This window comes from Hylobates moloch, unplaced genomic scaffold (assembly GCF_009828535.3).
Source record: "Hylobates moloch isolate HMO894 unplaced genomic scaffold, HMol_V3 SCAFFOLD_1, whole genome shotgun sequence".
Classification (NCBI taxonomy): domain Eukaryota; kingdom Metazoa; phylum Chordata; class Mammalia; order Primates; family Hylobatidae; genus Hylobates; species Hylobates moloch.
Genome location: NW_026652276.1, coordinates 85,081,015 through 85,097,129, shown reverse-complemented (window position 1 = coordinate 85,097,129; position 16,115 = coordinate 85,081,015). Strand labels below are relative to the sequence as shown.

The 16,115-nt window shown below is 38.5% G+C and overlaps 1 protein-coding gene across 3 annotated transcripts in view; it reads right to left on the bottom strand.

Annotated features, from left to right (window-relative positions):
• The window catches only part of ACVR1C (activin A receptor type 1C), a 94,787-nt gene that overhangs the window by 19,823 nt on the left and 58,849 nt on the right, over window positions 1-16,115 (bottom strand). For 2 of the 3 annotated variants that reach the window (XM_032755663.2, XM_058441847.1), the window contains exons 3-4: window positions 7,646-7,885; window positions 1,709-1,939 (exon numbers count right to left, since the gene is read on the bottom strand). The exons of the other annotated variant lie outside the window; for it this stretch is intronic. In XM_032755663.2, coding sequence (XP_032611554.1) covers window positions 1,709-1,939; window positions 7,646-7,885 — 471 coding nt within the window. The remainder of the gene's footprint in view (window positions 1-1,708; window positions 1,940-7,645; window positions 7,886-16,115) is intronic. 3 annotated transcript variants of the gene reach the window in all.

The window sequence follows — 16,115 nt, the reverse complement described above, 5'->3', positions numbered from 1 at the left end:
CAATGGTGGATCCTTGACATTCATAGATAATTTGTCTTAACCCTTTTTTAGATTGGGGTTACAATCTTGACTCTACCAAAGTTCTTCATGAGTATTACTAACTGGAGCTAAAGTTTAAAAGTTGACTGAATCAAGTTTTCCTCACTTTTGTTGCCTATTAGGGGCATTAATGAACAGTTAGATGAGTAACAATTTTGTAAAAAAGAAGAGAAAAAGCATAGATAATCAATGAAGTTTATATCCAATCTGTGATTATACAAGCATAGGTACAATATTTTATGAGAACTTATTTTAAATATCAGAAAGCTGATGCTCTGACTTGCTCCATGAAACTCAAAAAATAACAAACACTACTTGGCACCGTTAATGGTGGCCTCAAGATACAAATCGTGCTCAAAGTAACATTAATAGAAAAGTTCACTAAAATTGTCTTGCTTGCCAGGATTCTAATACAATCAAAAGAGATAATATTTTCAGAAAATTTGAGTCTTGAAGATGAAGGCTGTTACACGGATGAAAAATACAGCCCTAACAAAGTTGAACATTCAGCTAGTATTAATTGGTATGTCTGTATTGGTTATTAAAATATTGAAACATTTCTGTCCTGGTTGGTAAATAGCTGCTATTCAAAACTCCGGAGCCAGGCTCAGGAGGTGGTGGCTCAAGCCTGTAAATCCAGCACTTTGGGAGGCCGAGGGGGAGCAGATAACGAGGTCAGGAGTTCAAGACCAGACTGGCAGTGAGTAGAAACTCTGTCTCTACTAAAAATACAAAAATTAGCCAGGCGTGGTGGCAGGCACCTGTAGTTCCAGCTACTTGGGGCTACTTGGGAGGCTGAGGCAGGAGAATCGCTTGAACCCAGGAGGCGGAGGTTGCAGTGAGCTGAGATCGTGCCACTGCACTCCAGCCTGGGCAACATAGCGAGACTGTGTCTCAATAAAGCAAACAAAAACTCCCAATGATACTCCTTTGCCCTAGACACCCAGATGCCTCCATATCTCTTCATGATCAAGCAGCAAGTAATGGATAAACCTAGCGTGGCAGAGTTCTCCAGGATTCTGTTCCAGTTGAGGCTTCTGTTCTGATTAGTTGGTTCCTGCACCAAACCAGTCAGCAAACATTTTAAGCACCACCCTGGCTATCCGGACATCATGATTTCCCATCACTCATTTGCCCTGCTTCATTGTATGGTTATGTACATTTATCCGTGGGAAAGAGGAAAGGATTTTATATAAATTAAACTTTCATATAGACTTTCTTAAAACGAAAGATGAGCCGGGCGCAGTGGCTCACGCCTGTAATCCCAGCACTTTGGAAGGCCGAGGCGGGCGTATTACGAGGTCAGGAGATCAAGACCATCCTGCTAACACGGTGAAACCTTGTCTCTACTAAAAATACAAAAAAAAACAATAGCCGGGCGTGGTGGCGGGCGCCTGTAGTCTCAGCTACTGGGGAGGCTGAGGCAGGAGAATGGCGTGAACCCGGGAGGCGGAGCTTGCGGTGAGCCGAGATTGCACCACTGCACTCCAGCCTGGGTGACAGAGCCAGATTCTGTCTCAAAAAAAAAAAAAAAAAAAAAAAAAAAAAAGAAGAAGGAAGAGATGAGTTTATTTTTTCTTATCTGATACTAGACAACATTTTTTTTTTTTGAGACAGAGTCTCGCTCTAGACATTTTTTACTTGTTGAACACAATTAGATTGGAAATACCTTTGTTGTCAGCAGCAATGAAACCAAGGATGTTTTCATGTCGCAGCATGACCGTCTGGTAAATTTCTGCCTCACGAAACCAAGACCTTTCATCTCTGGAGGAGAATATTTTCACAGCCACATCTTCCCCACACCATCTTCCATGCCACACCTCACCAAATCTACCTTTTCCTACTATTTCCTGAAGCACAATCGTCCTTGCAATTGTCCTTTGAACCAACAGAGGTAGACCTTGCCAAAGAAAAGATGGAATTGATGATTAAACACAAATGCCAGGAAAGAACTCTCATAATAATCACTGTTTTCAGATTTTAAAAAAGCAAACATTTGGCCGGGCGCGGTGGCTCACGCTTGTAATCCCAGCACTTTGGGAGGCCGAGGCGGGCGGATCACGAGGTCAGGAGATTGAGACCATGGTGAAACCCCGTCTCTACTAAAAATACAAAAAATTAGCCGGGCGTGGTGGCGGGCGCCTGCAGTACCAGCTACTCGGAGAGGCTGAGGCAGGAGAATGGCGTGAACCGGGAGGCGGAGCTTGCAGTGAGCCGAGATTGCGCCACTGCACTCCAGCCTGGGCAACAGAGTGAGACTCCGTCTCAAAAAAAAAAAAAAAGCAAACATTTAAGTGCTTTAATAATTTTATCTATTTTGAAGGAATAAGTACCATTATAGCAAACTTATTTAATGTCAAAGCATGCTGAAAAAAATACTTCAAATTATGAGTATGAATTTGTCTTCTCGTATTCACAAGTAAAAAGTTTTTGAACATAGCCTGCTGCTGCAGATGTCTGATTTCTAAGAATTGCTGCAAATCTCCTTCATTTGCCCATCAAAGCCAGTCAGGTTACTAAGTACACAAGAGTAAAAGCAAAAAAATAAATTAATTAATTAAAAAAAAAAGAAGTGTTAGCCTCTAAAATAAAATGTATGGTTCCTGGTACAACTGGAAGAGCAATATAATTATTTGTGAATTTTTTCAAAACCAAGCTGAAATTGGAAAGTGAAGAATCAAATACAACAATCATGTGAGATAATGATATTACACTAAAAGCAAGATATAGTCAAATAAGATATCAAATGAGCATCTTCTGCGGAACAAAAAAAAATTTCAAAGAAAATATATCTTGAATGTATGTATAATGCTTATATTCTTTGAACTACTAACTCCACCTCTAGAATTCTGTCGCAAATACTTAATGCAAAATGTAGAAAAATTTATGTCAAGATGTTTAATATCTTATTATTTATCGGAATAAAATAAGTAAAAGTGTCAGGTAATGGAATAATTGTGAAATAAAGTACAGAGATTAAGAGCACAGGCGGGTTCAGATTTCAGCTCTGCCACCTGGTAATCATGTGCAAGTTATTTCACCTGTCTGCACTTTCAGCTTCTTCATCAGAAAAACTGGGGATAATCAATATTACACATCTCATAGAGATGATATGAGAATTAATAAGCATGTTCAGCACCTAGCACAGTATCTGGCATATTACATGCTCAGTAATGGTTAACATTATGTTAATCTTAGGATGGCTTACTCAGAGCCAATAATAATGATGGTGCTTATGAAGAAGTACTTAATAACATGAAAAAATACTTTTGCTATAATATTAAATAAAAACAGCATAGTACATTTTATTCTTATAAATATAAGTGTATCTAGCTATTCAAAATATGCACAGAAAATAAGACTCAAAAGGAAACATGTTAAATGTTATGATGGTTATTTCTCTTGGTGAAACTGGGGTGAGTTATGATAGTCTTCTTTCTAATTTTCCACATTTTCTTAATTTCCACAATTGATATTTATTACTCTTAAAATCAAAGGAAAAATAGTTAAAGAGGTTACAGTCTACATTTATTCTGAAAAGTCACATTTAGTTACTGTGTTTGTACTCAGACAGCTAGGGAGCCCTCATAGCAATGACCCTGTCTTGCAGGGGCTTTGGTCCCTGCACCTAAAACGAGTCACTGTTCATTCATATGTTCTCATATGAACATATAAGCACAGGCTAAATAAGCACAGACTACAAATCTGCTGTTACAGATATCAACAATTGTCACAAAACCCTACAGGCAGAAAGTTCTTTTGAAATTATCTGGTTCAACCCTATCATTTTAGAGATGGCAAAACTGAGACCCCTCGATAATCAAAGTCTTTCCCAGGATTATGCTGCTAGTGAGAGGCAGACCTAGAACTAAAACACTGATCTTCAGTGCAAACTCTTCCTCTCTAGAAGCAAACTATAAGACTGTTTTTGTTTGTTGGTTTGTTTTTGTTTTTGTTTTTTGTTTTTTGAGATGGAGTCTTGCTCTGTCAGGCTGGAGTGCAGTGGCATGAGCTCAGCTCACTACTATCTCCACCTCCCAGGTTCAAGCGATTCTCCCACATCAGCCTCCTGAGTAGCTGGGACTACAGATGTGCACCACCATACGCAGCTAATTTTTGTATTTTTAGTAGAGAAGAGGTTTCACCATGTTGGCCAGGCTGGTCTCGAACTCCTGACCTCAAGTGATCCACCTGGCTCGGCCTCCCAAAGTGCTGAGATTACAGGCGTGAGCCACTGCGCCCAGCCTGGACTGTTTTTGCAGGCAACAATCAATTTTACTACTTGACCACACACTAAAAGTTATGCTAACAATTATTAGGCCAAATCTCAATCTCAGTCTCTCCCTTCCTCCTGCTAACCTATAGTCTTATCCATATATATACATGCAAACTCACAGAAACATCACTACCAACAACCAGTACTACGCAAAACACAGCAAATGGATAGAGAGCTAGATAAGCTTATGCTTTCAAACGGCAAATTAATCAAGTACATAATCGGTGGTGCAGATCAGGAACAAAGTAAGAACAATATATAAAGTACTCGAGACAACAATTAAATTGAGACATTAAAACTCAATAAAACTTGCTTTGGTATCTTTCAAAGCAACCACCAAAATGAATCTAATTCTTCTGTTATGCACCTAGACGTTTCATTTGAAGATACATGGATTTTTGCTTCTCCCTATAGGTTCATTTCAATCTTTTAAACAGGGGTTGTAGAAGGTTAGCTTTCAATAATGTCGCCATCAGTCAGAATTGTCACACCACAAGAGAAAAGCAGCAATCTACCCAGTTTCTTGGAAGCCATCTGGGACACCATCCTTTCTCATCAGTCCATTTTCCCCTCTTGCAGGCATTATGCATGTCTTTGAAATTTGTCCCTGACCAGGTCAAGAATACGCTTCACAGTTTTTGTTCCTCAGCATCTGACAAAACTGTCTCACATTTAAAGTTACTGGCCAGTTAAGAAAAGCAGAGGGAATCAGACTCCCCCCTCCTCCAATCCCCTCCCTACAGGTGAGCTTTTATGACTGAAGCCTCACTGTGGATACACCCACTCTCTGATTATCAAAGGCAGGGAGGTCTTCTGTTACTTTCAGCCACTGGTCACTGCCAAACGTATGCAACTGGCTTTGGGGGAAAAATGCCTAAAGCTCTTTCAGATTGGTATTTAAAGAAATCATCCATGCTTGGGTACATTTACTACTTTTTTTTTTTTAATGAGAGATCTTAGAATAATCTGAAAACGAGAGAGTCCAGAATCAGTAATTCCAGATTTAGGTTTAAACATGCAAAAAACACCAGAAAATGTAACATTAATTTTTGATTTATGCCCTAGCCCATGACTACTTTCTCAAACTAAATCCCAGTCTCTAGTATTAAAATCTGAATTACTTTCATTTGAAAGGAAAATCTTTGGTTATCTTAAATGTATTTAAGGAATAGCTCCAAAATGCACGTTTTTATCTAACATCTTCAGATAAATTAAAATGTTTTGGGGGATGGGGATTAAGCAGAGAGTTATTTAACCTCTTGAACCTTATAAAGAAATTACATAAGGTTTCAAGAAACTTGCCATAAATCAGAGGTCTCTGTGCCTAGAATGTTATCAATATTCAAGAAATCAGGGCACAGTGGGCCTCAAAGTGTCAGAGTCAAAGAATGAAAGAGTATTGAATATCAACAAGTTTTAATTTTAAAGAAAAATATGGCCGGGTGCAGTGGCTCACACCTGTAATCCCAGCACTTTGGGTGGCCAAGGCAGGCAGATCACTTCAGTTCAGGAGTTTGAGACCAGCCTGGCCAACATAGTGAAACCCCATCTCTGCTAAAAATGCAAAAAGTAGCCAGGTATAGTGGGGCACACCTGTAATTCTAGCTACTTAGGAGGCTCAGGTAGGAGAATCACTTGAATCCAGGAGGGAGAGGTTGCAGTGAGCCAAGATAGCGCCATTGTACTCCAGCCTAGGTAACAGGGTGAGAATCTGGAAAAAAAAAAAAAAAAAAAAGAAAGAAAGAAAAGAAAGCAAGAAAGAGAAGGAAGGAGGAAGGAAGGAAGGGAAAGAAAGGAAGGAAAAGAGAAAGAAAGAAAGAAAGAAAGAAAGAAAGAAAGAAAGAAAGAAAAAGAAAGGGAGGGAGGGAAGGAAGGAAGGAGACAAAGGAAGGAAGGAAGGAGACAAAGGAAGGATGGAAGGAAGGATGAAAGGAAGGAAGGAAAGAAGGAAGGAAGGAAGGAAGGAAGGAAGGAAGGAAGGAAGGAAGGAAGGTAGGTGCCAGTTGTCTAGCCAATAATTTAATTTAATTTAAATTCCGGTTTTTAAAAGTTTGCAGTTTGGGGGTTTTCTTACCAGTATTCTTCCTTTGAAAGATGCTGCCTAATGCGTACAGTGATGGTGTAAACATTTAGACTTTGTCAGTGGGAGGCCAGGTGATTTTGCCCCAGAAGGAGCGACCTATCTGGATTTGATTATGCTTTTCTTTTCTGATGAATCCAAAGCAGCTTCATGCTAAATATGGATGCACACAGAGATGCTATCACCCTCTGTTGTCTACCTCTGTTAATTGTTACTGCCTGGGTTTTCCTGAAAGCCATTGGCAAGGGAGTTCTTCAAAATGTTGGGCTACTATCTTAATGATCCTTCCAAAACAAGAAGAGATGCAGGGGCCTCTGAAGTGGCTCACCTAGGGTTACTCTTGTTCATATTTCTGTAAACCATGAGCTGGCAGGATTTCTGGATATATATATATCCATATATATATATATATATGGAATCCCCTACCATTTTAGGGAGTTTGTTATTCTGAGGAAAACTGCCCCCCCACTCCCCCAACCCCCTGCCAAAAAATAAAAAAAAATGAAAATAAAAATAAAAATAAAAAACCTTCAAATGCTTTGTGTTGTGAGAAAGGCTCATTTAGGCTATAATACAGCCTGGTACTTTGAATGCTTTATCTGGGGTTCTGAGTTCCATTAAAGAGGAAGAGAGTCATGTATGTAACCATAGCCAGCAAAAGCCAGCACAGGAATGCTGCACTGCTCTCTTTAATCTTCTGTTTCTTTGCTTTAAGAACATATTCTTGATTTAATTTCAGGTGAGTTCCGTTAGCTTCACAGACATCTCAGGGGGTGTCTATAGATTCTGAAAATCCTCATAACCACAAGCAAAAGTGCTCAAAGAACACTACTTTGTACAACCAACATCTTTCCCTCAGAACTCAACACCTTAAATACTACAACCCTAACTCTTTTGTGTCCATAAAACATTATCAAGAAAGCAATCGTGATTGTTAGTGACCATAATGGGGGGAAGCAGGGAGGAGAGAAGGGAAATTGCTTTTTTGCTTCAGAAATAAATTCTGAAGGAAAGTGAATGTAAGAATCTGAACACCTAAAGCTACAAAAAGCAACTGAGAAGACTTAATTCTATAGGCCACGATGGTTTTTCTCTTCCTCAGGTACTAAAAGGAGTTCCTATACCAGAGCTCACCATGTATCCTTTCAAGACAGAATTCATAATATTTGGGCCCTTTTTGTTAAAAAGTTTTTATTTACTTTTAAATAAAGAGTTTTCTTATTTTAAAAAAATGGACAATGGTAACATACCAGAGCCAGATCCAGAGGCGGTCACATCATAAATCAGATCTTTCAGGGTTTTTCCAGCATTTACCAGATTGCACTCAGACAGTGGTTCCTCCACATTCGGTCTCTTTTTCTTCCTGTAGGAGCACTGTCGACCCTGGCATACCCATATTGCCAGCATCGCAGCTATGGACAGGAGGCAAACAGGCACAGTAATAATGATGGCCAGCTCCATGGGTCCAAGTTTTGGGGCATTTGGTGATGCTACAGTTTAAAGAAGAAAGAACATGACCATAAATCAACCCATTTTAAGTATTTTTGGAATTGGAATTGCAATCACCAAAATTTCACATCCAGAATATTCAGCTACACAGTATGCGCTTATGTTCATTGGTAAAGGCTCTCTGCGGTATAAGCAAAGATGGAGAAAAAGAAATGAGATTAGGCTGCAGCTAGGAATGGTTATGGCAGGTGACAATAAGAAATATGATTAGAATAATGGAAACTAGCACATGGGATCTGTTTTAGGATCTCTGAAGCATTTCACTCTTTTCTGTCTACTATTTTCCCTCCATTATTCAGCAGTACACTTTTGTTTTTTGTCTTTTGTTTTTTTTTTTCTGAGATGGAATCTCACTCTATCACCCAGGCTGCAGTGCAGTGGTGCGATCTGGGCTCACTGCAACCTCCACCTCCCAGGTTCAAGCCATTCTCCTGCCTCAGCCTCCTGAACAGCTGAGATTACAGGTGCCCACCACCACACCTGGCTAATTTTCCTATTTTTATAGAGACAGGATTTCACCATATTGGCCAGGCTGGTCTCAAACTCCTGAACTCAGGTGATCCACCCACCTCAGCCTCCCAAAGTGCTGGGATTACAGGCGTGAGCCACCGTGCCTGGCCACAGCAGTCCACTTTTAAAGCATGTACATTCATTCTTTCATGCCAAAATAATTATTGGGCTCTTGCAATGTGTGGCTGCTATTCCAGGTGCTGGAGATACAATGGTGAGGAAAGAGCCCAAATTCCTGTTCTTGAGTCATATATGTTCTCATTCATCTACTAAACAGATTTTTAACACAAAAGCAAGAAAGAATGGTGCTACAGAAAAAAAAAAATGAAGCAGAAAAGAGAGAGGGAGTGATGGTGGGATGAAAATGATTAAGAAAAGGACTGTGAATTTTATTCTAAAAAGTTGTTTCAGGGTTTTGGTAGGTGAGAGACACGATCTAACTTTTATTCTGAGTGGCCGCTGTGTGAATAGACACTAGAGAAGCAAGAATAAAAGTGAATAGGCCAATTAGAAACCTAATGCAAGAAGCCAGTTGGGAGACCATGGTGTTGGCTGACAACCTTACCTAAAATAGCACTTCCTTCCCATTCCCTGTACACTCTCAAGACCCTTGTCCTGCTTGATTTTAATTCCTAGCTCTGATCACCACCTGACACATCATATACTCATTTATTGATTACCCAATTCCCTCCAGAGGACACAAGCTTTGGGAGAGGAAGAAGTTTGCCTGCTTTGTTCCCAGCCATATGTCCAGTGTTTACAATGATGCCTGACACATAGTAGATGATCAGTAAATAGTTCTTAAATGACAGAATCACTAAAAGTTCTACTAGTGGTATTCCTATAAGAGACAAGACTTTTCATTTTAGAAAAATAAATGTGATCATTGAAACCAAGTAACATAAGGATATAATTAAATTTGTGATTCTAATTTTAAAAACACATGAAGCCAATTTTTTTGCTTAAACTTCATCTTGCATTTAAGAAATCTTTTTTTAATTTAGAAAAAAAGTGATACATGAAAAATCTATGATGACAGATAATTTCCTGTGTTTTTTCAAAGAAGTTATTTTGACACTTGAAACTGACACATTGTTCATTTCCTTTTCGTTGACTAAAGATAGCCTCTGCATCAATCCCATTTCATCCCCTTGTCCTACTACTGTGGTGTTGATTTTTGTTTTTAATAAATCGTAGAGCATATTTGATAGACTATGGGAACAGAATTGAGGAGACTTAGGTTCTCAAACATCAAGGAGAAGGAGAGGAATGCAGGTTCGAGAGAGAGAGAAACCAGCTCTACCTGTGGGCTACCATCTTCTTGCTGTGAACCTTTGGCAAACTGCCTCTCCAGATGATTCTTCACAGGACAGAGAAAGAACGGGAGACTACGCTTGGAAAGCAATAGCCTGACACCAGCACCTTAGCATCTAAACAAATTGCAATGATAATGGGCCTTGATAGTTTCGCCATTCCCCAGATGTCCTCCTTTGCACTGACAATGCTAAAGAGCTTAATATCTTAGACATTCTTGCACTTTACCTACAATGTGTCAAAAAATACATGACTATCATTTGAAAACAAATATTATTTAATTCTGAAGGAAAAAGAATCAAATTCCTCACAAATGTGTTGATAGAAATTTCACTATAATGCCAAAGATAGTAGTTTATCTACTATCAGTAAGTAAAAAATTTAAAATTGTTAAGTGAACTTCAGAAACAATCATAATCTGTGCTGTTGTTCTACTACTTTGCCTAGTGAATTTTAACTGATTACCAACTTTTCTTCCCCTGAGTGTTTCAGAATTCCTCTGAAATCATTAGTAGTTATACAGGTGCATATGAGGAGAAATTGGCCTAGAGTCTTCTTAGAACAGGTACTAAAAGAATTATCTGACTTCGCTTTGCTTTAGTAATCATTAGCCATGGTACTTCCAACTTCTGAAGTTTGCTGTTATAAAATGATTTGATTGTGTATTTCACAATGATCTTTCAAACTGTCTCTATATTTTTATGTCTGCACAAAGGTATTCTAGTTTTTCTAAAAAAGCCACAGAATGCATTTAATCTCCTGCATCTTACATAAACATCTATTTAAATGTGTTTTTAAATACACAATTCCAGTATTGAATACATTTACATGACTAAATTTTATTTTGATATGTGTTACTAGGAACCATCAATATAAACATTAGCATTAACAAGCTTATTGATCGTCATCATTTTTGTAAAGCTCTATTAAGCAGAGCTCAGATCATCACTATAGCAACTAATAAAAAAGCAAAAGGTCAGCAGCCCTAAAAATAGAATAATCTCCATAAAAGTGCACTGCTCTAGTGATGGCTATGGCTCTCAGAGATGTTTATTATAGATGAACAATGTTTCTACTTTTGTGAACAAATTTACCGATATGAGTTAGTAAGGAAAAAAGATTACTCAGCTAGAAAAAGTCTAGCAACACCATTCAGTAAGAACTCGTTAAACACTGAGGAATTTTAAAAGCAAACATTTGTAAAACTATGCTTTAAACCTAATGCTGATGATAATCACTAGAGGGGATAAATGAAAAAAAAAAAAAAAACTGTAGTCTACATCCAGCGAATCAGAGTACAAGAAAACAATCACGCAGCTAAAAATACGTTTCAATAATAGTTAACTTTGATGAACATATTAATTTTTCTAGCAGGTTTTACATTCTTGATCACAGGAAAACTCTCATTAATTGATGCTTTGCAATTTAGGGGATTTTCTGTGCCAAGTGAGATGCATTCCCCATAGAATTAGCGGACCCATGGGGGGACACGTTAAATCCCAAAAGTGAGGTGAGAGGAGTGCTGCATTGTTAATTCAAGTGATTTCACTCCTTAGAAAATTAGATTGAAGAGGATGGGAGAAATGAGAGAAAAGCACTAACCCAGAAAGGTGAGGGCCTAGCTGACAAATATTTCCCCAAATAAGCCCTACAATATGTTAAACTGAGAAAATGCAAGGGAAGCAATTATTAACAAGATAGCAGAAAGAGAAGGGGGAAGGGAGAGAAGGAGAGAGGGAAGGAAGGAAAGAGGAAGGAAGGAAGGAAGGAAGGAAGGAAGGAAGGAAGGAAGGAAGGAAGGAAGGAAGGAAAGAAAAAGGAAACAGGGAGAGAAGCAAGGAGGCAGGGAGGGAAGGAAGAAAAGAAGGAGGGAGGGAGGGAAGGAAAGAGGAAGGAAGGAAGGAAGGAAGGAAGGAAGGAAGGAAGGAAGGAAGGAGGAAGGAAGGAAGGAAGGAAGGAAGGAAGGAAGGAAGGAAGGAAGGAAGGAAATTTTAATTTGTCTTCGTGAGTTTTGCAACTCTCCCTGGAGACCTGCGTGGAACTAGTGATTGTGAAAGTCACTGGTGGTGGCCACTGCCCAAGTGAAGACTTAGTTTAAATGCATCAGCTTCTCCCAGAACAGTTTACTATTCCCATCACCTCCTCACTACTTCCTATTTCTTGCGTTAAGGAGAGCCTCAAGATGAAAAGAAAAAGATAAGACAATGTAGGCATGATCCCCACATTTCCTTCTCTGCTCCTTTATTGAAAGTATGAAAAAATATTGATGTTTATGAGATTTACATGACCTTCAAATTAATTAATTTACATTTCTTTAGCATATGCTATAAGAAGGAGATGGCTATGTGAACCAGAAAAAGTCAATTCCTCAAGACAAATCCTGAGTGGCAAACGGGGCCTAAATTTAAAATAGAACCAAGTGGCCATTTGCTGACTAGAGGTTACACACATACTCTGAGTTCCCAGAAAAGCCATACATCTGCTTCACTTTGAAACTTTCATAATTAACTGTTCTTGCCCATGTTACCTGAATCAACCAATAGGCTGTGGCCTGCATCAACCAATCAGAACCCAGCTGCATCAACAAATCTGAACTAAGCAAGTTCTAATCTTTCATTTTCATAGGAGGACCTGACTGAAAACCTAAATGGGAATTTTCTCTATAAAAGCCAAACAAACCCTGCCTTTGTTCTCTGGAATGCACCTTCAGTTTAAGCTGAGGGCTATTTCTCCCCAGTTTGCAAACTCTTTACTAGAATAAAATATCTTTCCTCTAAATTCCTTCTCAGAACTTTTGCTCACACTTAGAAGTGGAGGTGTGTACTTGATCAATTGCTTCAAATAATTCATATGGACTACTGGCATGGAAATCTTCTAATATAATATCTACATTTCAAATTACAGACACATTTCCCCACTATATTAAAATGGCAATCAGCTGACTAAAAACCAAGGCATTACAATGGAGTGACATATTAGAAACCCTCTGAGAATAGAGGGAGTGAAGAGATATGTCCTGCTGGAAAATTGTTTAGAAACAAACAAACAAACAAACAAAAAAAAACAGAGATCTTCATCCAAACAAAGTCCATTCTTATAAAACCTTTCAAGGTTAGTGCTCCCATCCCAAAAGTCACTGTCATTTTGCATTAAAACCACTCTCCCTCCTTTTATTAATAGTTTTTCCCAAGTAAAAAGATAACATTTTGCAAGGTCCAATTCATGAAGGTATAACTATTAATATCAAGTCTTCAACTGGTTTCTCACTCCCCTTCATGCATAAAAAAGAAAGCATTTCTTTCTCCAGCTTGTGACTTTGAAATGTTCTCAGGTAACACACCAACCAAAAGGGAATATTGCTGGAGATGCTTTTTGATGGGTCTGTTTCTGTCCTGGCACCTGGAAGAAATGCCACCACTGTCAACTGAATGATGTGATGATGTTCTGTCCATCAACCCCTATAAACCTATGACACACTCCTGTGAATTCAACTAAAGAGTCTTTATTTACTTTACAAGTTTCTGGGGAAAAATAAGAGGAAATAATATGTACAGCTGAAATAGAAGAGAGAATACACTACCACTACAACATTCAAAGCTAGCTCATTTATTAGTTCAATAGGAATAATCGCTTTTGTAAAAAACAGAGTGACATGTTAAGCAATGAGAAATCTCCCAAATTATCATGATGAACCTCCCTTAACCTGCCACTTCACAGCATCCTAAAATGTGGGTACCATTATTTCCAATATTTGCTAGATGGTAATGAGAACACATTTCTAACTGGTTTCTTGATGCTTTACTAAGTTGATTCAAAGATTAGCTCCAAATGGATTGCTTTGTATGCATTAACTGAGAAAATCTCTCTGCAGGAAATGCCAGAAAAGCAGGGCAGAGTCCATGACCTTGTGGAATTTAAGATCTACTATGTAATATATGACCCATCTAGAGAATAATTCCCAAGCAACTTCACAAGTAAAAATATGGAGAAGGCTGGGTGCGGTGGCTCACGCCTGTAATCCTAGCACTTTGGGAGGCCGAGGTGGGCGGATCACAAGGTCAAGAGATCGATACCATCCTGGCCAACATGATGAAACCCTGTCTCTACGAAAAATACAAAAAATTAGCTGGGCATGGTGGCACGTGCCTCTAGTCCAGCTACTTGGGAGGCTGAGGTAGAAGAATCGCTTGAACCCAGGAGGTAGAGGTTGCAGTGAGCTGAAATTGCGCCACTGCACTGCAGCCTGATGACAGAGTGAGACACCATCCCAAAAAATATATATATATAATATATATATAATAATGATGTATATCTCCATATAATATATTCTCCATATAATATATATTATATTCTCCATATAATATGTTATATATTATATGGAGAAAACTTTAAGATTGGGGGAGGAGGCCCAAGGCTAAACCAGGAAGAAGTTGAATCCCTGAATAGACCAATAACAAGTTGTGAAATCGAGGCAGTAATACATAGCCTACCAACCAAAAAAATAAAATAAAATAAAAAAGCCCAGGACCAGACGTACAGAGAGGAGCTGGTACCATTCCTTCTGAAACTATTCCAAACAATTGAAAAGGAGGGACTCCTCCCTAACTCATTTTATGAGGCCAGCATCATCCTGATACCAAAACCTGGCAGAGACACAACAAAAAAAGAACTTCAGGCCAATATCCCTGATGAACATCAATGTGAAAATCCTCAATAAAATACTAGCTAAGCAAACCAGCAGCACATCAAAAAGTTTAACCATCACTATCAAGTTGGCTTCATCCCTGGGATGCAAGGCTGGTTCAACATATGCAAATCAATAAATGTAATCCATCACATAAACAAAACCAATGACAAAAACCACATGATTATCTCAGTAGATGCAGAAAAGGCCTTCTATAAAATCCAACATCCCTTGATATTAAAAACCCTCAATAAAGTAGGTATACATGGAACATATGTTAAAATAATAATAGCTATTTATGACAACCCCACAGCCAACATCATACTGAATGGGCAAAGCTGAAAGCATTCCCTTTGAAAACCAGCACAAAACAAGGATGCTCTCTCTCACCAGTCTTATTGAACATAGTATTGGAAGTTCTGGCCAGGGGAATCAGGCAAGAGAAAGAAATAAAGGGTATTCAAATAGGAAGAGAAGAAGTCAAACTGTCTGTTTGCAGATAACATAATTCTATATTTAGAAAACCCCATCATCTCAGCCCAAAAACTCTTTAAGCTAATAAACAACTTCAGCAAAGTCTCAGGATACAAAATCGATGTGCAAAAATCACAAGCATTCTTACACACCAACAATAGACAAGCAGAGAGCCAAATTAAGAATACGCTCCCATTCACAATTGCTACAGAGAGAATAAAATACCTAGGAATACAGCTAACAAGGAATGTGAAGGACCTTGAAGGAGAACTACAAACCACTGCTCAAGTAAATAAGAGAGGACACAAACAAATGTGAAAACATTTCATGCTCATGGATAGGAAGAATCAATATCGTGAAAATGGCCATGCTGCCTAAATTAATCTACAGATTCAATGCTATTCCCATCAAACTACCACTGACATTCTTCACAGAATTAGAAAAAAACTACTTTAAATTTCATGTGGAACCAAAAAAGAGCCTGTATAGCCAAGACAATCCTAAGTGAAAAGAACAAAGCTGGAGACATCATGCTACCTGACTTCAAACTATACTGCAAGTCTACAGTAACCAAAACAGCATGGTACTGGTACCAAAATAGACATATAGACCAATGGAACATAACAGAGACATCAGAAATAACACTACACATCTACAACCATCTGATCTTTGACAAACCTGACAGAAACAAGCAATGGGGAAAAGATTCCCTATTTAATAATGGTACTGGGAGAACTGGCTAGCCATATGCAGAAAACTAAAACTGGATCCCTTCCTTACACATTATACAAAAATTAACTCAAGATGGACTAAAGACTTAAATGTAAAACCAAAAACCATAAAAATCCTAGAGGAAAACCTAGGCAATACCATTCAGGACATAGGCATGGGCAAAGATTTCTTGATGAAAATGCCAACAGCAATTGCAAAGAAAGCCAAAATTGACAAATAGGATCTAAGTAAACTAAGAGCTTCTGCACAGCAAAAGAAACTATCATCAGAGTGAACAGGTAACCTACAGAATGGAAGAAAATTTTTGCAATCTACCCATCGGACAAAGGTCCAGTATCCAGAATCTACAAGGAACTTAAACAAGTTTACAAGAAAAAAATCCCATCAAAAAGTAGGCAAAGGATATGAACAGACACTTCTCAGAAGATGACATTTATGCAGGCAACAAGCATATGAAAAAAGGCTCAACATCATTAATCATTAGAGAAATGTAAATC